This window comes from Hypomesus transpacificus, unplaced genomic scaffold (assembly GCF_021917145.1).
Source record: "Hypomesus transpacificus isolate Combined female unplaced genomic scaffold, fHypTra1 scaffold_51, whole genome shotgun sequence".
In the NCBI taxonomy this organism is placed as follows: Eukaryota; Metazoa; Chordata; class Actinopteri; order Osmeriformes; family Osmeridae; genus Hypomesus; species Hypomesus transpacificus.
The window spans coordinates 1,143,677-1,168,843 of NW_025814024.1; the positions used below are offsets into that span (position 1 = coordinate 1,143,677).

The 25,167-nt window shown below is 39.6% G+C and overlaps 1 protein-coding gene across 7 annotated transcripts in view; it reads right to left on the reverse strand.

The window, feature by feature from the left end:
* The window catches only part of psd3l (pleckstrin and Sec7 domain containing 3, like), a 288,227-nt gene that overhangs the window by 143,663 nt on the left and 119,397 nt on the right, over positions 1-25,167 (reverse strand). For all 7 annotated transcript variants that reach the window (XR_006955809.1, XM_047017245.1, XM_047017244.1 and 4 more), the window contains exons 8-9: positions 23,069-23,127; positions 12,349-12,438 (exon numbers count right to left, since the gene is read on the reverse strand). Coding sequence is in view for 6 of the 7 variants with exons in the window: in XM_047017245.1 (XP_046873201.1) it covers positions 12,349-12,438; positions 23,069-23,127 (149 nt within the window). In the remaining variant the exon portion in view is untranslated. The remainder of the gene's footprint in view (positions 1-12,348; positions 12,439-23,068; positions 23,128-25,167) is intronic.

Genomic DNA, 25,167 nt, shown 5'->3' on the forward strand with positions numbered 1-25,167 from the left:
GGAACATAACTTCAGAGTGTCAGCTTTCAAAAAATCAATTTACATGCATCTACTCCAAATGGTTCAAGAACAGCAGTCAATTTACTTTGGGTATGCTGTTTAGGCGTTTTTAGGCACATTTAACAGGTTTCAGAAGAGGTTAATAAATGTATTATTAAAGTGTTTCTGTTTGGTATAAAATACAAGTCAAGTGATACTGCCTGGTGGGCTAGTTCAAATTTGTATCTTTTACAAAAAAAACATGCAGCATGGACGCTGCACGTATTGTGCCAGCCAATGAAAGTCAACAAACAAGCTAGTGCAACTCCAGAGGAAGCAAACATTCATATGAGTAAACTGCTTTTGTTGGCAAGTGTAAGCAAGCGTTAATGATGCCTGAAAATAACGCCAATGGGGTTGATTTGCCGGACAAAGAATGCATTTGACAAATCCAATGGCAGGTTGGTTAGACTTGTGAAATGTATGTTTATTGTTGGTCAACAGAATTGAGTATTCAGCCATGTAATAATTGTTTATAGCTAGAGCTAACTCTACAAATATTTAAGTTTTTTTGCGATCCCATAAACGTAGGCTACTGTTGAACGCGTAGGCTACTGAGAAATCGATCTTCCGTGGCAATTAAACGCTGCAAAATTTGGAAATTTCAACTCATGTGACAGTGACACCGGAGTCGCCCAATCCAAATCCGTCCAAGTGTGGTAGAATAGCCGCTGCAGTGCGGATTGCATTGTCATGACATTTTAAGAATAAGTAATATATCGTGATAAATACCAATACTGTCAGTGCTTACGAATTATACCGTAATAAACATTTTAGGCCATACCTCCCAGCCCTATCTGGCGTTCCAACAGTGGGATTGCTGTATAATTTTGTTGAGATTGTTTGTAAAAGGACACCTTTTGGAGTCCTTTTAAAATTGTATTTGTTCATCGCACATTTATGACCACTTCGTCCAACATGGGAGGGCTTGTGTTTTGTTTTTATAGGGGGTATTATAGCATATGAAGATCATTGTGTTTTAATGTTCATACAGTTGATGAACTTTGAATAGATGATGACAGTAATCTTACCAAAATTGCAAGACTATGGTAAATCGTCACAGCCAAAGCTCCCATTTGATAGGCTGCTCAAATCCAAGTTATTGTTAAACTGCCTTTTAAGATAATAGAGCTAATAGGAAGGAGTGATAGTGTAGGCCATCTACATTATTATGCCCAGCAGTTTATTATAACTAGAACATTATAAAACAATTGTTTTTTTTCGACTTAAATAGCTGTTTTTGATTGGACGAGAGACGTTCCATGAGTTTAATTATCCCACAACAACCCACTCTGACTTTTCACTCCAATAATAAATCACTCCGCGATGAAACATTCGCGTTGATACAAATAAGTAACCATAACAACAGGGACGAGTCAAAGCCTCCATTTACAATTTTGAAAGACTTTAACAAGCTAACTTGTATTTACAACAATGAGTGACTTCAATATTCATTATAACGTATTTGAAAAATGTTTCTTTTCAGAATGTACTGCGTCAGTGTCACTTAACCTCTCATCTCACATCCCATTCTCTATTCACCTCGCTAGTCAATCTACTTCAGATAGGCTGCGGCCGACACTACAGCAGTAGCAGCAACTCTACACATGGCCAATTATTTTCTTCTTAAAAATCTTGATTTTACTTGGGGACAATGACATGGCTCAATAGCTGGCTAGTCTTGTCGTTAAACATACTGTCAAGTTATAATATAAGAAAATGTCAACTTTGATGCTGTCATCTCACATCCATTTGCTATTCAACTCGCTCCACAGGCTGCAGCCGTACTGTAGCCTAGTACTAGTATGGCCTTTGTTCGTGAAAATCTTGATATTGAGTTTGGGATAGTGACATGGCTGGTTAGCTGGCAAATCTTCTTGTCAAACATTCTGTGAAATTATATTTACTGTTAGTCAACCTTACACAATGTTATTACCTTTGAAACTTGCTAGCATAACGTTAGCTTTCGGGCTAATAGCGCTGACGTTGACACCGGAACTATTTTTTCGTTGCGGAGGAACAATGGCAAAAAAAAAAATTAATCAACAGCTGTATTTAAATGTTAATTGGCCTCTGGCCTCGTGGCTACGGCCGAACACCACCCGTAGTATATTCCTCAACAACCCCACTCGCACTCGTACTATATTGCTTTAGTATTGGATTAGTATTGGTTACACAGAGATTAATGATAATTCACTAAATTATCAAACGCATCTACAGCATTTTGTTAGCATTGATCAGTATTTATTAATCTAAGCCGTCCAACTCAGTCACAATATTTTCAATGTGAGATTCTGCATTGACACTGGTTTAATTAAGGGTCAAAGCAGCCTGTAACTTCTATAGTCTCACATCCTAATCACATCCTCAAATGACTGATTGGGTTGTGTTACACAGCAACAGAGCAAATTGGCGAACTTTGTTGAAATTATATCAAACTAGCATTCTGCTGTATAACCAGTTATGCAACGTACTTTAGGAAAAACATCTATGAAAAGCTGAGGAGCCATGTTTAGCTCTTACAGGAAGATGTGAAAATGTCTCTGCCTACGCAATCATTTTCACATCTTCCTATAAGAGCTATACATGGCTCCACAGCTTTTCATAAGTCGATCACTCACTCACAACCAGGGGTCAATCTCTCACTGCTGCAAGGGCTTAAAACACCACAATGGTTAATTATTCTACAGAGAAAAACTAGCGGACTTCATCTTCAGGAATGCTGCTAATCCACATTTCCCCCCAAATGTGTTCGCAAGCAGCATTCAGTTGTTGTGCATATGGGGAGGCATGTAGCTCTTTATTGTCATTTCAACGTCTGTAAAAATACAGAGCGTCATCCAACATAATTTACTTCCCTTTTCTTGGAACATTGACACGGGTCCCCGTCATTTGCATGGTTCACTTGCCCAGGACATGTCATGGATGCTTTGTAGTGCTCTATATATGTCAATCCATCACACTGACAGCCGCTATTCAAATAGTGCGTCCTTACAGTCACTTAGGTTCTAGTTAATATGACCTTCTTGTTATAACGGAATGTAAAAATGAAAACACTTAATGAGAACACGCTTAAAACAATCTCAATGATGTGAACAATTTGGCAGTAGACTGATAACACAAATGTGTTCTATTTCCATTTCCAAATTTAAGAAACTTATCAGACATTCCACTATTAATTTGAGGTATGCCTACTACTTTACAAGAAAAAAAAGCTATCATGGAAGACAGAGGGCATTTCTCAATCTGCGTCGTCTGTACTTGTGTTCTTGTGGACTTCCTCAGTTGCAGCCCAAGTACTGTTCCAATTAAAAGTCTGTATTTAGCTAAGTACAGTCCAAATACCCAGAACTGTTCTCGCTCTAACCATTTTATCGATGATGCATCGGGAGCTGACTTGAGCAGACTTGGACAGACAAATATCCCAAAATGCATTTTGCACCAAACAGCAATAATGGCTGGGAAGCTAACTGCATAGCAGACATTTTCAAAATACTGTTGTTGTGTAACGGACAGTAGTTTTAAGATTTTTTGGGGTGGAGAATTCAGATGTTTAAACTTTTAATCTATGGTCAAATTAACAAGGGCCTAATTGAAAATGTGACGTTTTAGGAGATGTAAAGTAATGTGGTTAATGGCCAGTATACCTCCCCAGCATAACAACTTCACATACACCAAGTGTGAAGTTGATCAGATAAATGGTTCTCGAGATGTGGGAACCACAGACACAGTGGCGGACTCAGGCTACCTGAGGGGCAAGGGTGAAAAAAATAAAAAGGGCACCAGCTGCATATGGTTGACACAGGGGCGTTGCAAGACATCAAGCTCTATTGGGGCACAAGCCCCTCATTCGAGCTACTAATCATTTTCCTTTTTCTTCCAAGCTTGCCAAGAAGTGTGCAATACAATGCAGTATACAAAGTTTCCTTGCTTCACCCACTATATGTACAGTTCAGGTACGTCGGTTTGATATCACCTTAGGCAGGGACATTGATAGTAAATGTTTAATCTATGCTATGTTTCATCTTCCATAGGGGCATCCAATAGGGCAATTTGCTAGAGTGGGGGCACCACACCCCGAGTCCACCACTGCACAGACACATACAGAGATTCCTTCCTTTATTATAGTTAGATACAGTACAATGAAGATAATCGAAGTAAACACATTTTGCCAAAAAGAGCTGAGGTAACAACATCAAGGATGCTACTGTTCCAATTGCAGAATGAACTTACTGCGTCCTCCTGTCCTCGGAAGTTTGTTCTCTTTACTCGAACTTGCCAAGTTTGAAATACAAAAGTCCAAACTACCAGTACTTGGTAGTGAGAAACGCCTATTTTTACCAGGAGGAATGAAATGCGTGAAGATAGTTGCTACCAAGGCAAGAAGGCCATCCACCGTTGTGGTTTTCACATTCAGTTTAAGCAGATGTAACACAGATTAAGATCTGAGAGGGAAAAGTCCCTGAAGGCTAGCGCTTGTCCAGAATCCTGCCAATGAGCAATACAAACCGCAGTGACTTTGGCCCAAGTTTGTGCAGTTAACTACAGAATAAAAAAGTCAGCCAACGACTGACAGTGATGGTGTTGCTTCAGAAATTTGGCTTTTCATATTATTGGTTAGCAGCATCTAAATAAAACAGTTTTGTCCTGAACTATAGTGAGTGTAAGAACTGTACTTCGAAGAATGGTTTGATTAGCCATGTATCTGACCACATCATGGCAAACAATAGTCCTCTAGAGTGTACATATCTTAATTAGCTGCAGTTGATAAGACAAGCCTCTAACTGACATTGTTGCCTTTGGTTAGCCATGACATTGGAACAAAATATCCCAGAGAATTACTGGACATTTTAGCAACCAATATATACATAATATCAACTCTAACAATTGCAAAGAGACACATTGCTTCTCCTGTTACAAAGCAAACCTTTAAGTATGTTTAAGACGCTCAAAACAAATAGCTGCTAAATAAATTGAATGGGAATAGAAAATGTAATTGCACCCTTTTGTTGAGATGGGGTGTATGATTACATGGAAGCATGTTTGCTGTAGCTGTCACCGTTTCAAAAAGTACGTTTTTACTTTTTAGAAGTATTATTCTGGAAAACAAACTCCTGGGATTGTGTGCAGGGTGAGATGACAAGGAAAGAATCAGAATCACATGTAGGTCATGGATGCGCACTTGTGAAAACATTGTCCTGTTCTTATGAAAAAATCATGCCAATTCAATTGATGATATTTCAGCTGTGGTGTGTGTTCAGGGCCACATCTGGATCCACCAATGCCTTCTCTATGGTCTAGTGTAATTGTTTCCTGGTTGATCAAGCACACATTTATGGAGTTAGATTAGTTTCATAATTCAAACAAACAAACGCAACACGATTCAAACAAACTTAACACGATCCAAACAAACGTAACACGATTCATACAAACATAACACGATTCAAACAAACAAACGTAACACGATTCAAACAAACGTAACACGATTCACAAATGTATTTCGTGATTCACAAATGTAACGCGATTCACAAATAAATGACAAACACAAGTTACAAATCCCTGCATTCGTTGGTGTGAATCCTTGCATTCGTTCGTGTGGATTTTTGGAACTTTCCTGACGCGCTTTGATCCACAAATGCATTTTTTCTAAAAGATATCCTCTGCAGCCTATCAGATGTCTCCAATTTTAGCCAATCACCGGAGAATGTCTAATATGGGTAGACGGGCTCTGCGTTAGCCTAGGAAACACGGAAAATGACTAAACATGAATCCTGCCATTCTCAACAATATTTAATCAGGTATGATCATCGGTTTAATAAGATTAACAAGCAATATTTCACCTACATGCTACCAGACGACATTGCTCGTGATCTGAAGGAGACGATGTCCGTCATTATGGCAGGTTGTTGAAGTCCACATAGACACGTTAATGTGATTGGCTAAAATTGGAAGAGACGATCTGATAGGCTGCTGAGGATATCTTTTAGAAAAAATGCATTTGTGCATCAAAGCGCGTCAGAAAAGTTCCAAAAATCCACACGAACGAATGCAAGGATTCACACCAACGAATGCAGGGATTTGTAACTTGTGTTTGTCAGGTTGCAAACGAATGTAATAGGGTCATTTATTTGTGAATCGCGTTACATTTGTGAATCACGAAATACATTTGTGAATCGTGTTACGTTTGTTTGAATCGTGTTACGTTTGTTTGTTTGAATCGTGTTATGTTTGTATGAATCGTGTTACGTTTGTTTGTTTGAATTATGAAACTAATTTAACTCCATACACATTGGGCTGAGACCACCCAACAATAGGGTTCTCCTACCAGAGGAACCCTAATAAAACTAACGATAAAAATAGGTTTCCTCCTTACGGAAGAATCCTAATAAAACTAACAATAACAATAGGTTTCCTCCTGACGGAGGAATCCTAATAAATATAACTGCAGGCAGCAATGGCGGGTTCCTCCTCAACATTGCAAACCATTTCAAAATGTATATAATCATAACAAAGGCACAAAACAGTTAGACAAAAGTATCCTCCGCCAGCAATATATTTAATGCCTTCATTTCCATTCGTGTCCACTTTTAACCATATTTAAGTAGTGTTGTTAAGATACCAACATTTCAATAGTTGGTTCCAATACCAGTTAAATTTCACGGTGCTCTATACCATTTTTGATAACCAAGCAAAAATAGGTTACTGAACAACTCATTTGATGACTCCTACAATATCTAAGGTTGTTGTAGCCTACTTATGACAACAACAGAACATCAAAACAATCACAATGCATGTAGGGTAATGATGGGCATTCCAGCTCTTTTCAGTGAGCTGGCTCGTTCAGCTCAGCTCACCAAAAACAGCCGGCTCTTTTGGCTCCCAAACGGCTCTTGACAAAAAGCTTGTCAAGAGATAGTTTGACAATTATTGGTGTAAAAACAGTACTAATTAAATAGATGAAATCATACTCTACCTTAACCACAATGTATTTATAAATGCACTGATTTGCTATGTAAAACAATGCTATGAAACATTTGCATTTAAAGTATAACTTCCTGTCTTTCCTCTTGCTGCTCGGCTGCTGTTAGTGAGTGTGACTATTACCCCTTTTCCACCAATGCATTTTGGATGCTGGTTCGGAGCCAGTAAATCTCAAACCAGTTCTTTCTCTTTCTACAGCCTAAGACCAGGCTCCGAACCAGAGAAAGTGGTTCTTAACTAGCACCAACAGAGCTGGACTAAAGTAGGAACCAAGTAAGAACCGCTTGCGTCAGGGGCGGAGTTACCGAGACCAACAAGACAAACAAAATCCTTTGACCGCCATTGCTGTACGTTTTTACAATTCATATTTCAGCTAAACGGTACGTGAAAATCAGTATCTGAATTAAAATGGGCAGTGTGGTTGCTAAAAATGTGCTTATTTTATTGATGAAATGGCTAATTTGTTATTTTTCTCTGACTTTTTGATAACCTAGCTATCATCGCAGTGCAGAAACTAGTTGCTGCACTTGATCATAATCCTATCAAATGGGTGAAATGACAAAGATTTTGAGTTTGTTTTGAACTTTATTAAGTATGAGCCTATATTTAACACAAATGTAATGCACAAGCACTATACAGCAAAAGTTTATCAAATTTGGCGCTGATAATGCCAGTGTTGTCATACTGCTGCGAGTCCAGGGTAATTCGCAATAGCCAAGAAAACACGCATCTCAACCTCGTGTTCTTAGGATTGATAAACAGCCTTTAGACGGGCCCTGCTTTGTGTTTGGCGCTGCCACGCTAGCGTTGCTAGGAAAGATGAGAGGTAAGTATGCCTATTATAGGGTTGGCACAAATGTGTCCAAAACTGATACATTCAAGTTAAATATAATAATATTCATAGTTAAATGCATTCAGCAAATATAACAATATGACTTCAACAATGTTTATATTTCGTAAAGCTCAAAAAACTATTTTGCCCTCAAATTAAAGCATGAAAAAAGTCCCTATCTATACTCACATCGAACTGATAGTAAGACATAGGTTTGGGCTGAGCACCTAATTTTTTTCTAATGTCTGGCTCTGACCCCACCTACCGACAAAAATATAATCACATTCTGAGGGAAACACCGCTGAGTGTTGACATTAACTCAGAAGACCTAGAGATAATTTATAGTGCTCAAAAATATGAATCTTGACTTGAACATCATTTATGCATGTTTGATCAATGTATGAAGTAGAAAGACTTGATTCAACACCCTTCATGGGTCTTTAGATTTTGGTCACGCTACACGCATAAAACTTAAATATACATCCCAAACTCCAAAACACAAATTTAAATCTATCTATTTATATCTATAATCTAAAAGCCTCTGTAAAAATGTGTTAACCCTGTTGTGCCCTCTCCTTTCGTATGCCCCAGTATTAGGTATTGCATTTGCAGTAAGCTGCAAACCATAAACACTTATAAAGTTCAACAATGGATTTTGGTGTTTCAAAACCCATTGACACTGCATGACTATGTTTAGCCTGTATTCTGCTCCTCTCTCCCACCAACCGTCTCTGGAGGAGGGGATCCCTCTCTGAATTGCTCCTCCCAAGGTTTCTTCCACTTTTTCTACTTTTGGGAGTTTTTCTGGGAGTTTTTCCTTGTCTTCCTTGAGGGTTTAGGTTGGTTGAGGGGCAGTTCTATGGGTGTATGTGAAACCCTCTGTGACATGCTTGCATGTAAAAAGGGCTATACAAATACATTTGATTTGATTTGATAAAGGACATGAACAGTGATGTTCTCATTGTCATCTGCCTCACACCCAAAGTATTTTCATGTACGTGGCTCTTCCACTTTTCTTGTTGACAGTTTTTAGTGGAGCCCCTGCAGCATTAGTTGCTTGTCCAGTGTTGCCAATTTAACGACTTTGTCGCCAAATTTAGCAACTTTTTTTGCCTTCCCTAATGACAAAAAGTCTCATCTAGCGACAAATCTAGTGACTTTTCAGAGAGCCACTAGAGACTTCTATTGAGATATTTTGGCAACACTGCTTGTCAGCGTCCGACTCTGCATGGGTACCGGGTAGACCCGGCACTCAGAACTACCGTAACTTCAGAAATTCTGGTATCGTACCGTTTTTTTAACAGATGACCAGGTTTACTGAGCTACATATCCCTGAAGAGAGGAATGACACCACTTTTATTGGCATTCTGTACAGTTTTTCCTTAAATAATATTTGAGGGGTTTATGTAATTCCTTTTAGAACATATTTTCCTAGCCACTTAAAAGCAGGATAGACAAGTTTTGCAAACACAGCAATTTTAGCTTGAGTTTAAAAGGAAAAAAATATCCCACCCTTCAAAGCCACTCTTTCAAAACACATGGACGCATGCCTGACTACTGGAGGCGGTAGGTACAGACAGACAAGTAGCCTGTCCAATCATTGCATTCGGTCCGAATGCTGTCCAATCATTAGTGCCGGTCCAACCTTAATAATTGGTCATGTTTATTACAGTCCTGCCATGCCTACAGATATCGGATTGATTACATTTTACTGTCAAGCCTTAAGATGTATTGGCTGCTATCCAGGGGCGGTTCTACACGGGGGCCTACAGGGGTCAGGGCCCCTGTAAAAATGTCCCTGGCCCCCCTGAGCTGACTGAAAAAAAAAGTAAAACAACAAAAAACAGTTTTTCTTCTTCTAGTAGTCATTATGAAATGAAAAGGGACATTGCAGCCTTTTTTGCCCGAGTAAATACAAAAGTTAGAGAAACATATCAAGGTATTGAGAGAGCTGAAGAGCAGGAAGAGGGAGAGCCAGAGCCGTTTGTATGATTTTAATGTAAAGCAAAATCAAAGTATTTAATGTTTAAATATCATTTGTTTGTTTTTAATGTGCCCCCCTGATTAAACACTGGCCCCCCTTGGCCCCCCCCGTAAAATTTGTCTAGAACCGCCACTGCTGCTTTCAGGATGTGAAGTTTATTTCAGCAAATATGACTAAAAGTGTTTATCATTGCCTACCCTGCCTTTAAGTAGTAATCTAGGGATTACCCACCCTTTTGACCAATGGATTTTTATGACATTTCCATGACTATAAACTAGGGCTGGGCGATATGGGTAAAAAATTATCGATATAGATATTTATATTTACATTAGATAACGATAATTAAACGATATACCACAGATCTGTAGTAGCTAAATAAGTCTCCTCCCCACATTTTTCCCTACACTCGGCATAAGGTTTAGGCAGAACAGTGTGAGAGAAATGTTTGCGGCCAGGGAGCACGTACCTGGGATAAACTTTTTAAAACCTTGCTTTTTATCAATAGCCTACTTATCAATACCTCGGCGCAAACTCTCACTTTCTGCATGTTCCAACGAGTGATTTTGCTTCAGGTGGTAAAAATGGTTTCACATATATTAGTATTATAATTGGACCAAAACGCTGTTCTTATATGTCAAGAGACGTTACAAGAAATCCGCAAAACCGTTTGCAGACCTCTCCAGAGTCCGCAAACGATTTACGGACCTAGCAAGCGGTTGCCTTGGAGATGTTGACAACATGGCGTCTGCACCAGATTCGTCCTGTTTGATTTGGGATTTTCCTACGTGTTGTTATGTTATATAAAAAAATGAATATGGACTTCGACAGATCTACCAACACCTTTGTAAGCAGAGACTTGTTTAAACGTTTGTTAACCGAGACCGTAGGTCGAGGTCAACAAGAAGTCCACATTTGCAGTTTGTCGTATTACCAGACTTAACCACCTGTTTGTTTACTACACCAATTTGCACCGAACATTGCTCTGCTCTTTGTCGTATTTCAAAAAGGCAAACAACTTCCAAATAACTGAACAAGACTAAGGCCGAATCCTAATACTCCCCCTTACCCCTTCCCCTTACCCCTTCCCCTTAGTTTTGCGCGTTCCCGTGAGAGCTAGTGGTGTCCCAATCCTCTTTTGGAGCTAGGGGAAGGGCTAAGACTAAGGGGTATACACCCCTTAAAACCAAAAAAGATCGGGAGCTTACTTGAAACCTAGGGCTATGTGAAAACTGCGCGACCGGCAACAATGGCGACCAAATCATCCAGAGAGTCCGATAAATGTTATATTATCGGCTTAATTCATTGATAAAAAATTATGACAGTCTTGTTTTGTGTTATATACAGTCATGAACATATATATTTGCAACCATTTTCCTAATTGAAAAGTTTCAAAAAATCGCTAGTTTGGTATGTTAATGTTACAGTTCTGAATTGCACAACAGTCCCACATTTCTTTGACTAGCATGTCTACAGTTCTAAGTAAACTCCATTAGCAGGGAATTTCGTTTAATATCAGTGCATAACGCTACTTGCTTTGGAGATATCGATACGTGCTAGATGACGTACCTGTAACCAAGTGGCGTCCCATTTCCTTGGGCTATGTAGCCCTTACCCCTTACTTTCGAGGGCCAAGGGGAAGGGGTAAGTTAAGGGGAAGGGGTAAGGGGAAGGGGTAAGGGGGAGTATTTGGATTCGGCCTAACCCTTTTTATCAACAATTTCTTCATTGGAAGTTGCTCCCTCGCCATGGCTATCGCTGCCACTGTTTTCGGTAATAAGACTAATTTTCCGCGGTTAACATTAGCTACTCCACTCGACGTGCTCAGTATATTTTAGTGAGCGTAGGCTACCATTTCTCCGCAACTTCCTGCTGCATCACAGAACTTAAATGGACTGCTGTTCCTAATTATTCTCTATCGACATTATCGATATTATTGAAAATGAATTAATGTTACGATATCTTTATCGAGGGAAGTCATTACTTCGATAGTTATTTTTATTGATTTATCGCCCAGCCCTACTATAAACCTATTCTCCAAACAGGTGTTACTCTGTGCGTATGATGCCAGGAATATATACAAAAATGTAACATTTCAAAATTTCACAACATTTGGAATTTTGTACATTTTGATGACTTTGCCAAGCCTAGTAATCAATATTTAGAAAAAATCTAGATTCTTTACACTGCGAATCCTGTCATCAATTACCATTGACCTCTGCATTTAGATTAATATGTATGTCATGCTTTTGTGGTCGTTAGGCCTACAGTTAGAAGTCACACAGAATGTCAGGTGTACAAATATGGACACCATATGGACAAAGACAAGTTCTCTTCAATGGTTTAGCAGATCAGATTAATATTTGGAGACTTGTGTTAGCAGGTCCAAAAGAGGTCTCTTCTTTCTCATGCAAAGTGCCCTGCTGATCTTACTAAAAATGTCAAGACATGACCCTCAATCACCATATAACAACCATTGTCAGACGATGTTATGAGCTAAGGAAACAAGACTCACCTTAAGAACCTCTCTAGGGAAATGTTGTCCTGCATTTAGGCCTTCAAGATTACTGATGAATTCCGGGCACGTCATCTTCTTCCCAATATTCTGCAAAGTATTGAAAATATGTATCACTTGGCCATGATTAAAGACAATGAGACCCTAGTTAGATACATAAACAATTACACACATCTGGTCCTATTGACAGGGGTGGCACAGAAATTAGCAAGGTTTCATACAAATGTAGCAGTCATTTTTTTCATGACTACAGTATAACACAACTTCATGACTACAGTAAATCACAACTTCAGTATAAATGACATCCTTATGAATCTGAAAACGATTTACAGGTAACACATTATTGTATAAGCAGCAAGCCCAGAACACTTGAGGACGCTATGACATCTTAAGGAATTAAAGAGACAATTATGTGAAAGTTAATATATATTTTGCTCTGTTGCACTTGCATGGTGCAGTAGGGGAAGGCTTATGTATTGTAAGGTAAACAAAAACCCATGATAACTTGTTAGTTAAAATTAACAAAACTTGACAACAAACAACACTTCTTTTATCTTGATAAACCCTAGACATGATTCCACTTTTACATTGATGAGCTTCAATGTAAAAAGGTTGTTGTGTTATCAATCAATACACACAATGACACACAAACAAACCACGCATTTACTGTGACTCCTTTCAAGTAAGGTCAGTTCTCATTAAAACTTGTCCTTTCAATGCATGTTATAAGTGACAATTTCCACAAACATTAACAGCATATCTAAGATTATTTCATAGGAATGTCCCTGATTAAAATAAAGAGTGGTGCAAGTCATGACTCTGAATTGTTAAGATGTTTCTTCTTTTCTTCCAACCAAAAAAGATCAACTTCATGATAATGATAGAGTTACGTGGACCAGGTTGTTTGGCTATCGATTTTTACGTTCAACATGCAATTTATACTTTTGCATAAGTAGCCTACTATTTGCTACATGCTTCGATAGCCAAACAAATGTCCTGGTGCACGTAACTCTGTCAGGCTATTGCATTTTGTACTTCTGTCGATCAATTTCTTATTTCTTGTTAGTTACTGCATCCATTCAGCGACGAATTGTAGTACCAACCCTTTCTGTTTTGAGTTAACGTAATGTGTTTGAGTTAATGTAATGTTGTTTCCCATTTGGGGGAGCGTGTCTTTGTATTGGGGGGAGGTGAGCGAGTCATCCTATTTGGGGGGAGTTGACTCGTATTTGGGGGGAGTGTTTTCATTTGGGGGATGTACTCATATTAGGGGGTGTGGTTTGCACACCGTGCAACCACCGTTGGGCTCATGAAGATGACAAAATACCTTAATCTATTTACCCCCCGTTTAAAAACTACTAGCCCCACCTTTCACAGGTTACATGCCCCATCACAGTGGAGTTTTCTGTGATAACGCAGTCCAGTTAGAGAGAGAAAGGTGAACAACACTGGAAAAAAGTATCAATATAGGCCATGGGCAGAGCAAGTGGATGGCTTCTGGGACTTGAGCCCCAAATCTGTTAGGTTAAAACTTTGGGTTCTCATTTTCGGTGAGCACAGTCTACTCGTGGTCACTGTAATTCACAACATATATAATTCAATTTATGAAACAGAGTGGGCTATCTGTTGATATGACAATAGTTAACGTTAAATGCCAAACTGTAGGGAAGTGTAAACTGTAGCTAGTGTTTTAGTCAGAGCTAACTAGCTAACCATTGCAAAGTTGGCTAGGTTTGAGACATTATGAGGCTCACTTCCCCACTGAATTGCATAGTAAACAAACCAGACATGTAACAAACTTACATTTTGAATTAAGAATAACAATATGAGTCCAATGTAATGTTTATGTGACATAAAGCAAAAAAATTACATTATTTTGCGCTCAAATTAATCCCCAAAAATGTGTCGTAGTTGGTCGTAGGTTCAACGATACAAAAGTTGTACAGGGTTTCCGTGGAGTGTTAAAAAGTAATAAAAAGTCTTAATTTCTGAACAAAAAATGTAAGGCCTTTAAAATCTAAAAAATGGCTAGATTTTCATCCGAGGTCTTAAATTTAATCTAGTCAGGTCTAAAAAAAGTTTTACTCTCACTCTTTCCCAGAAACGCTGGCCGCAGAGAGGTAATAAAAAGTAGCAAATTATTAAGTCGTAGCCTACAGAGCTCTAGAGTTGTTGCTACAAAACCAGCAGAACGCTGCCCTCAGAATGTTGGTTCGGTGAGTTGTAGTTCTTTCTGTGGGATCTGGGTGTTGGTACCTATATGGTGATAAAACTACAAATCCTGTGATAAAAGCAATACCTGCCCGCGAAGTACGTCTGCGTCTTCTCAGAGTTTGTTAAAGTTCGGCTACGTTTGGAAAATAAAAATAACTCTAACCCTAACGAGACATGGCTAGATCACAGCGATTTTCACTGTTGGTTTACAAGCGGTACCCAGCTCCAGGTACGAGGCTCGCTGCAAACTTTGCCACAAAAATATTCAATTGGGTGTGAAGGTGCTGGAGTGTAAGGCAGATTTTCTGTGTACAGGTGCAGCCTGAATCTCTGCAAGGTCAAGAGGTCCTGCAGCGAGGCCCTCTCTGAGAAGAATATAGCACACAGCCCAGACAGTTAGGAGACAGTAAGGCAAAACATGTACAAACTAGGACTAATGTAAGTAACGACCACTTCACCTGCTGAACGTTCTAGTGTATCAGTGCACTGACCACTGAAGACCCGTTAAGGAAGTAATTCTGTGCATTCTATATCTGTAATGTCCAACTCATGTATTTAACCATGGCTGAAAGACAACGTTTTCACTCATGCTATCAGTTTGTCTTGAACTGAATGTTTGATCCGGGCGCTTGACGAATAAACCAAAGTCAAACTCCTTTCCTTTGTTGTGACTCCTTCCGGCCTGCCTTATCCAGAAAATCCATCTTATCATGGAGTCACACACTCACTCACACACTTTGTCTCTCTATTTGAGGGCAAGTTTGTTTTACCCTATTTTCATTTTGGGGGTAAGGTTTTGGGGATTTGGAACGTTGTTGGGTGTGGAAGGTTACTAATGTGATTAACTTAATTAATGCCTTTTCAATGACTGAATTCATTTAAATAAAACGTTTTTTTCTGAATTTATTTGATTTGAATTTTGGTAATGCGTCGTAATGTCTTAACACAATGTCTTAAATTTGACTTACTGAAACCTGCAGAAACCCTGTTGTAATTTAGAATTTGTGTTAAGATGACACATTTGGAGTCTTAAGAGAGACAGAAATTGCTATCTTAACATGGCCATTTTGAATGTCAAATAGTGCAAGTCCACTACAGTGACGCGATGCGAGCAACGCAATGCTTTCCATTCATTTTCAGTGGAGCCAGGAAAATCGCTTGCATGGTGCATTGAGGGTAGCGACACGATCCAAGTGATTCGAGTTGAGATTTTCTCAACTTTATGTAAATGAGGAGCGATTTTCGCGAGCGATGGTAATCGTCTTGTTTATGTGTTTCTTATAAGGTAGCAACCGTTGGTCATGGTAAACATTTCTAGCTTTCACAGTGTCAAGATGCAGGACAAACTGATCGTCTGCCCTGTTTGATACGTCTCTGTATTCGTACAGATATGTAAAAAAAAAAAAGAGGCATGGCGCAGGTTCGCCAATGTTGTTGGTGCTCCTGGTTGGGTTTTTGTACTTTTTAATTCAGTCTCGTAAAAAAAAGTAACTGAGCTAGCTAGCCCCATCGGCGGTACACGACTGGTTACCCTGAGTTCCCGGTGGCATACTGTAACATTTAATCTTTCACCCTGAATAAAATACCCCAAAAAACATCTACATCTAGCTAACGTATAGGATTTCTTGCATCATATGTGTAAAAGTTGTGTTCCATTGATATTGTGAGACTGAGTTGCACACTATTAGTGGCGTTTGCGTCCAATCTCTTACTGTAACATTTAATCTTTCACTCTGAATAAAACACAGCAAAAAAGAGCCAGAACTAGTGTGAATAGTAGATAACATTAAGATACATCTATGTGTAAAAGTTGTATTTTGATCAATATTGCGAGTAGGTAAACCCAAGTCTGCACACTTTACCATGACGTTATACGAACTACACACTAACTACCGCCATAACGCCTGGGACACAATGACTGCGAAGCGCCGTGATTAGCTGCGAAGCGCCTGGAAGCGTAGCCTTTTTCCTTTAGGCGCCCATGTTTTCAAATTGGACCGGCCACACATGCTACGAAGTGCAGCGATCGGCTCGCGATCAGCTCGCGCTCAGCAGCGATCGGCTCGCGCTCTACAGCGATCGGCTCGCGCTCTGCAGCGATCGGCTCGCGCTCTGCAGCGATCGGCTCGCGCTCTGCAGCGATTGTTACGGCAGCTGGTCTAATTTTTCCGCAAGACACTTGTGAATTTGGCTGCAGAATGATAACATACACCATATGATATGATATATCTGGATAAACAGACATGTTATTAAGATTTTACTATGTTAGTTGTAGGCTATAGCCTATGACTTAACACCCAACTTCACTATGCTGCTAACGAACGGCCAACCATGTGTTTACCCCGAAAAAAAATCCTGATTGATGATTGCCTTGACTGTTAAGTCAACATATTTGTCAGTTGTTTCTAAATAGTGTGTTTAAGAGCGTGATAGACAAGCTGGCATACACTCAAGCAGAAGAGACAGCAAAACCTTAAATCACAAACCAGCGGAGACATGACGACTGAGTTAATTATCAAAGTTGAATAGTGTAGGCCTCCAATAGAGTTGTATGAACCACAGCAAGTAGCCTATTTTACAAAGACTATAGCCTACGCCCTACGGCATAGCCGTGGGAACATTTTATCAGGGGGGTGCTGGGGGGCTTAATGTTGTGGGGCGGTGCCGCGGTGGTGGATTTTCAAGTAATATTATTTTAAATGTCAGCAAGGGGTGCTGCAGCACTCTCAGCACCCCTAGATCCCGTGGCCATGGCTTACGGCAAAGCATCCCCACATTACGTTGGGATGCTTTTGCGATGGTTGTTGGATCAGCACGTAGCCTAAACAAAGCATATGCAGTGTTTATGTCAGCTTTCAATGTGAAAAAGAAGAGAAGAGATAGGCTTGGGGACCGGCGCAGAGAAATGCATGTCTAGTGTGAACAGCCTTGCGGCATCCGTAACTGATCGTGGCGCTTCCGGGCACTTCGCAGCCATTGTGTCCCAGGCGTAACAGTGCGTGTCCACAACAGCAGAGCGGGCGGCGCGGAAGATCGGCTTCCAATTTATTTTTTATGAAACCGGGCGTTAACGCTTGCATAGTGCATTGTGGGAAGGCGAGCGGAGTGGAGCGTTGCGAGCTGAAATATTCTCAACTTTATGTAAATGAGGAGCGTTAAACGCTAGCGTTGGCCCATTGGATTGTTTTCTTGTAACGTAGCAACCGTTCGTCATGGTAAACATTTCTAGCTTTCACAGTTTCAAGATGGAGGAGAAACTAATCATATGTGGCTGCACACCCAGTCCCTATCTGACATGTGACAAGACTGTGCTACGCGCTGCCCGCTCTACACCGTTAAGACGATTACAATAGGAGTTATGCGGAGCGCTCAGCGTTCGAACCGGAAAACAGATGTAATCGTTTCCGCTTCTCACTTCTGTACACATCTGCAGCGCTAGGTGATCCAAATAACTTATATTGACAGGGAAGTTCAAGGATTTTATAAGTTGTATTACTCTCTACATTAGGTTAAGTGGGACAGGAATAAAGTGATGAGTTCATATAACCTTATAATAGCCCCTATTACGTTACATCGTTTCCCAGGAGGTAGCACTAAAACTGGCTCTACACATTAACTACAACGTTACAGTAAGCTACATAGCTACACAACTAGTGCTAAGTTATCAATGAAATATATGAATTCAGCAAATTAATTTAAGAAGCTCATTTTAATTTAGTGTCATATCCATATCATTATTCTGGTTTCTATAGCTAGGACCTATCGTTCCTAGAAGGAATTACGTTTACTAGCCTACTACTAGGCCCAAAAAAACGTTAAAGTTAGCAGGTGTATAAGATTACGCTACCGACAAAATTGACCTTTAAATAAATACTGTCACACTGGTAGTTGTTGCAGTTGATTGCCAAACACTGCATTCTTTGAGTCCACTTGGACTTCTACAGGTACAGTCTTCGTTTGACTGTTTTAATCGTCTGCGAGCAAAAAAAAGGCTACTTCCCAGGGTACTCGGGGCTCTGGAAGTCCGTTTGGCAATCCTGTGTACATGGGAAATTGTAATTAAGGGTAGCTCCTTTAAACACCGGCTATAGTAGGTGGCCTTTACTACGCTGTGTTTACCTCAAAAGCGGCCGGCCGGAAGTAGTTACATCTGTTTTGTAGAACCCGGAAGAATGTTGCGCATAACCCCTATTGGGTGCTAACACTTCAATCGTTTCTGAGGGGAAACCAGATAATGATCATTGCAAGAGAAAAAACAATTCCCCATTCAACCTATTTTGTAATAATTAAGGTTAAATATGAATTGGTAGTGACATTATTAACAACTGTATTTTGTAAGCTACTGGTTACTTATTGAGAAAAAATTTCAGCTATACAATATCATATTAATATTTAAATAAATATTTAAATTTAAGATCGATTGCCATGTTAAGAAGGCAATTTCTGTCTTAAGACAGCTAAATGTGTTGTCTTAACGCGAACACTAAATTACAGGTTTTGGCTTTTGATTATGGATTTATATGATTGAAAATGAAACTCTTAATCGCCTCTTTTAGTACTGTACTTAATTACTGGAAACCATATGCAAAACCATATGTTGACTGATTATTATTACCACTAAATGGTAGAAGATATTAAGCCTAAAGTGTAAAGATCTGGATATTAGGGGCTGAGGAGTGCGGAAGACTAGTTGTAGTTATGCTACTTCCTTCACAGGCAAAAGGGCCAAGCTATAAATCGAGTGGCACATTTATGGCCTTATATCAGTATCTGCAGCTGCACGGTTCATGGTCAGTACTACCAGTCCGACCTGGGAGAATTGTCTATGTAAAAAAGCAACTGTAATCTGAATCCTCTAGGACAAGGGACTGGGTAAGAATGAATAATGCATCTGTGACCAACAAGTATCATACCAATAGCAAAATATCACAAAATAATAGGGAGAAAATATATAAGTGAAATGTCGGGAGAAAATGTCAGTCTGATCCCGGGATCTTGCTCACGTTCTTTTGGGAATCTTTGTCACCTTGAGGACCAATAAAACACTTTGCATCAAACTTTGCTGAGTTCCAGTGCTGTTCTTAACTTGGAAAATGTGGTTGAAAACATAGTATATTTTTCACGTCAAATGTGCTACAGAGCTTTCAACGCGAGCAACCAAAAATAAATAAAAACAGGGCTGCGTCGCGCCGCTCACGTCAAGTTAGGACATTCCAACAGAAAACAAGCCAATCAAACTGCTTTTAGTGGCGTCGCATCCAGTTAGGACACAATGTGAGTAGGCTACACGCACACACTCACATACAGTATAAAAATGATGTCATAAATAGTTTGTAAAGCTCAGTAAAAATGTTTACTGTGCATAAAAATTAAGATTTGTGTGCTCCGAGTGTTAATTTAAGAGCGCATGTACTCCTTTGGAAAAAAGTAAGCGTAGACTGCTCTCAAAATGCTGAAATACTTTTGCCACTACATATAGGCCTATATAAGCACTCTCAATGTTAAATTGGTGTCAACAACAAAATGGGGTTTTGTCTTTTACATTTATTCATTTAGCAGACGCTTTTATCCAAAGCGACTTCCAAGAGAGAGCTTTACACAGTGCATTGGTCATTGATAATAACAACAAGATAGGCCCTAAAACATTGCGGGTAGCCAAAACATGAAGCACATATTGTAAACAACCAAAATAAGTGCCAAAGAATCAGAATCAGAAAGGGATTTATTCGCCATGAAAGTTTGCACAGACAAGGAATTTACTTGCAGGAATTTACTTTACTACTGGCAGGAAGGTGCATACAATAAACATATAGGAACGTAAAATTAAAATATGAGGACTATCTATACTAAGGGTACATAAACTAGCAGAACAAAGTGGAATTAGAATTAAATAAAATGTACAATAAAATTAAATATAAATTGCCATGAAATAAAATATAAGTTCCCAATTACAAAGGGAAGAACCATAAGAGCATGTATTTAAGCCAGTTACAATTAAACAACATGAATTGATATAAGTGCAAGTGTACCAAGTGTAGAAAAGCAAGCAACAGTAAAAAATATATTTACAGTATATTTCACAGCGAGTACAACAATTTAAATCAGTTACCACTAACAGACAAGAGCAACAAGTCTCTAAACAAGAGTCATTGTGATCCTTGAGGAAACTAACATTGGGACCAGTAAACCATTCCTAAGTACCGTTGTACTCCCGGAACAAGTGCGTCTTGAAGGTGGGGAGACAGTCAGTGTCTCTGATGGAGTTGGGAAGTTGATTCCACCACTGGGTGGCCAGACAGGAGAAGAGCTTGTGTTGGGACCGGGCGGTCTTGAGCAGTGGGACCACCAGGCGGTTGTCTGAAGAAGATCGTCGATGGCGGGTGGGGGTGTAAGGGTGCAGGAGAGACTTGATGTAGTCGGGTGCAGTCCCATTCACCGCTCGGAAGGTCAGTACCAGGGTCTTGAATCTGATGCGGGCCGTGATGGGTAGCCAGTGGAGGGAGATGAGGAGTGGGGTAACATGGCAGCGTCTGAGTATATTGTATACTGGGGAGTCAAGTGGCTGAGCGGTTAGGGAATCGGGCTAGTAAACAAAAGGTTGCCGTATCGATTCCCGGCCGTGCAAAATGACGTTGTGTCCTTGGGCAAGGCACTTCACCCTACTTGCCTTGGGGGAAAGTCCCCTGTACTTATTCTAAATCGCTCTGGATTAGAGCGTCTGCTAAATGACAAAATGTAAATTGTAGACCAGGCGGGCCGCTGCGTTCTGAATCCTCTGAAGGGGGCGGGTTGGGCATGCTTGGAGACTGGCGAGCAGCAAGTTGCAGTAGTCCAACTTGGAGAGGACAAGTGTTTGGACTAGCAGATGGGTGCTCAGACAGGTATCTCCTGATCTTCCGGATGTTGTAGAGGGTGAATCTACACGACCGGGAGACTGCAGCAATGTGGGCTGTGAGGGAGAGCTCGTCACCCATGGTAACCCCAAGGTTCCTGGCAGAGGATGAAGGGGTCACCGTCGCAGATCCCAGGGTGATTGAGAGATCGTAGGAGATGGAGGGTTTGGCCGGGATGATGAGAAGTTCTGTTTTGGCGAGGTTCAGCTGGAGGTGGTGCTCTGTCATCCAGGTGGAGATGTCTGTGAGGCAGGCCTCAATCCTAGCTGAGATCCCCGGATCAGTCGGGGGGAACGACAGGTACAGCTGCGTGTCGTCATTCTGTACCTTTTAGGTACAAAATGGTTATAGGTCACTTTAACAGGCTATTCATATTATAAAGGGACAAAAGATGGGCCAAGCGGCTCCAGTGAATACTAAAATAATGAGCAGACGGTGTTTGTTCCAATGACTTACAGTTCCTGCCAACACAAGCCGAGTTTGTATGTTGACAGTGCAGACAAATGTTCAGACTGGCACAAGATTACTACAAGCGACAGAGCTAAGTTTTGATCTACAGAGTTGAAAATACTGACATGATATCACTATATACAAATATTATTCAAGTGTAAAAGTTATAGGCAATGATGGGTCATGGTTGTGGGCACAAGGCTTGTGCACATTATTTTGGTATAAAAAGGGGCACTGTAACCTCAGAACTCATGCCAATCTGTGATTCACACAGCTTCCAACATTCTGTTAAGGCATGTTGACTGGAGGTGAAAACTAAAAGTAAGGACAGAGAATAGCTGTGCACTCTATAACTGGTTTATAGCTCCAGCATACACCTGCGGATTTGTCACAGAGAAGATAAATACACCAAGTGGCCTTCAAATCAATATACTGACTCGTTTTCACCCAATGCATTAAAAAGTACTTCTAGAATGATGAAAGGGTCCACCCATTGGGTATATGCTGAGCCTCACAATTCAATTGATGGTGGGTCATACAGTGATATGGACAGAGGAGCTGTGCAAATACAATTGATTTATTTTCTCCAAATGAGAATGATTCTATACACCCATTTAGCAACATCCAGAAACACCACTGGATTACTACAATTACAGTGCTTTCTAGATGAAAAGAGACAACTCCTGTCCATAGCAGTAATAGAAGTAACTTATATGACTGTATGGAATGGAATCTTGTGTTGCAATGTCAGTTATCATCTGATTACACTATCCTGTATTCTGTTATTGTGCTTTTAACAGTTTGTTAAAAAAATATACATAGAGGTTGTTGTTTTTCTACATTTTATTCTACTTTGCAAGAAAAAAAGACTTTTTATGTAGATCCATAACATTTTACATATAAACATGCTGCTATGAAACCCTGTGGAAGATTTGTTGGTCAAATAAAGCCTTACCACGTTATCTTTTCAGCAACAGTGCAGCAACAAATTAAAAAGGTTCCTCTATTTGTCATTGTGTGGGATGCTACTGCCAAGAAGTGACTATTTTGACTGGGAAATACCACATATCTCCACATGTGAAAATGTGTGTAATGTAGTAGCACAGAGGTCAACATGATGAAAACAAAAAGGTTGAAAGCTTGGCAAAGCAGAAAGAACTTACATGGCCATGAAGGTCCGTGTTCAACAGCATCAATGCACATGTAAGGCAGTGCACTCCATCTGCGAAATGAGATGAAATAACAAAATGTGAATAATTTGCAACCGTTCTGATAACCATAGACTCTATATGTTTTCCTAAAAATTACTAGTATAATAACTAATGACATGGTCCACAAATTTACAAAGTTGTTGGTCACCTATCTATGGAATTGCAAACACTTCACATACCAATACTCCAAATATCTAATGCATTTGAAATGTCACATCTTCTGAAGGCAAGTGTATAAAGATGATGACAGTTATATCAACCATCTCTATATAAGGCCAAAGTGTTACATCAGTTCCATGGCAACAGTCTTGGCAACAAGTATGCTATATTTTAGCTTTACCAATCTACTGGTCACATAGGCTTGTTGGTACCGAGACAGTTGCTAAGGGGACTGGAAAAAATATGGTATTTTAGCTATGCATTTTAAGAGAGGCACATTTATTTGATTTAATTACATTGATATGGTCAAAAAAACTCAATAGATCTGCTGAGTTAAAGATGTAAAAAAACAATACTTATGAAAATGACAAAAACGTCAGGCAACCATGATGTTTTAAGTTGTTTACCAAGTGCCTGAATTGGACGAAAATGTGTGGAACATGAATCCCTCAGTTTTTTTCAACACATCTTTTTCCTTTAGCTAGAGCAACATTACTCAAGTTTGTGCTTTGTCCACAGTGAGCTCCTAAATGTAAATTCATAAACTAATCCTAAAAAAGATCAACTTGGAAATCTCTCTTCAAAACTACATCATGGTAGGAATTTCCGAGTTACATGTTTAGAACATCTGAAAAACCATACTTTAAGGATACAATAGGTAATTTCTTCACAAGCGTGTGTACTAAGAGGGTATTGGAGGCTGTATGATAACTTCAGTGAATTTAGTTTAGTTACTAAACTAATGCAATGAACAAAGGCATTCGCCTTTGAGACTAAGCTCTTAACGCACCGGAGTTCGTACTAAGGGAAACAAGTAAATCCTGTTTCGTTATTTAGAAGCTAATTCACTTTCACAACCAATATGGCCACAGTGCTGACTGCTGGCGTAACATTGAATTGGCTGCTTTCAAAGGGATTTGCTGTAACAGAACGATAATAAAAAGTGGATATAGTATAGATCAGTGAACTTTGTTACATTAATTAATTTGTCAAATGTCAAAACTGCCTGCACATTTCAAATGTACATTTCATGCGCTATATGGTGAATTAGGCCTACAAATATGACTGGCTCAACCAGTGTGCATGTAATTACTTCTGTTATTAATTAAATGTCTAGATGTTTGTGGTGGTAAGACCATTTAACTAGGGCTGCAACTTACGATTATTTTAGTAATCGATTAATCTGTTGATTCTTTTTTTCGATTAATCGATGAATCGGATAAAAAACTAAAAAGCATTAATTTCCAACCCTTTATTCAAAAACATAACTGACAGTGCAAATTCAGAGTGCAAAACATCTTCAGAATATCAAATCCAAAATATTATAAAAGCCATTTTTCAAAATGGTATGGGTAGTTTTCACCCGGTCCCTAGCGCGACGCTGCAAAGTAACGTCTTCCGAATGTGAGATGAATGTCGAATATGAAGCTAACTTCACTATGGTCAATTAACACACCTTTTCGACGTATTTAGTGTGAAATGCTCCCACACCTTGGATGACTTAGGCCGTACTGATTTCTCCGCCATGTGTTTCAGAACAACGTTATTCAACAACGTCTCACCGATGGTTTTTCCTCTACCTCCGCGCTCAACTAAACTTTTTTTTATACTCAAACATTTCCGCAACTTATTGAGTGGTGTAATAATCGCGCGACACAACGAATCGATAATGAAATTTGTTGCCAACGCTTTTAATAATCGATTTTAATCGATTCGTTGTTGCAGCCCTACATTTAACATAAAACCAACATAATAAATGTTGATAAACACAAGCAATTTATAACGTACGAAACAGCAGACAAATTAAGGCTACATAATCATTTGCATGAATGTAGGCTACCACAGCATTGGCAATTTGACTAGAATAGATGATGTGGAGGTTGACCAAGTAC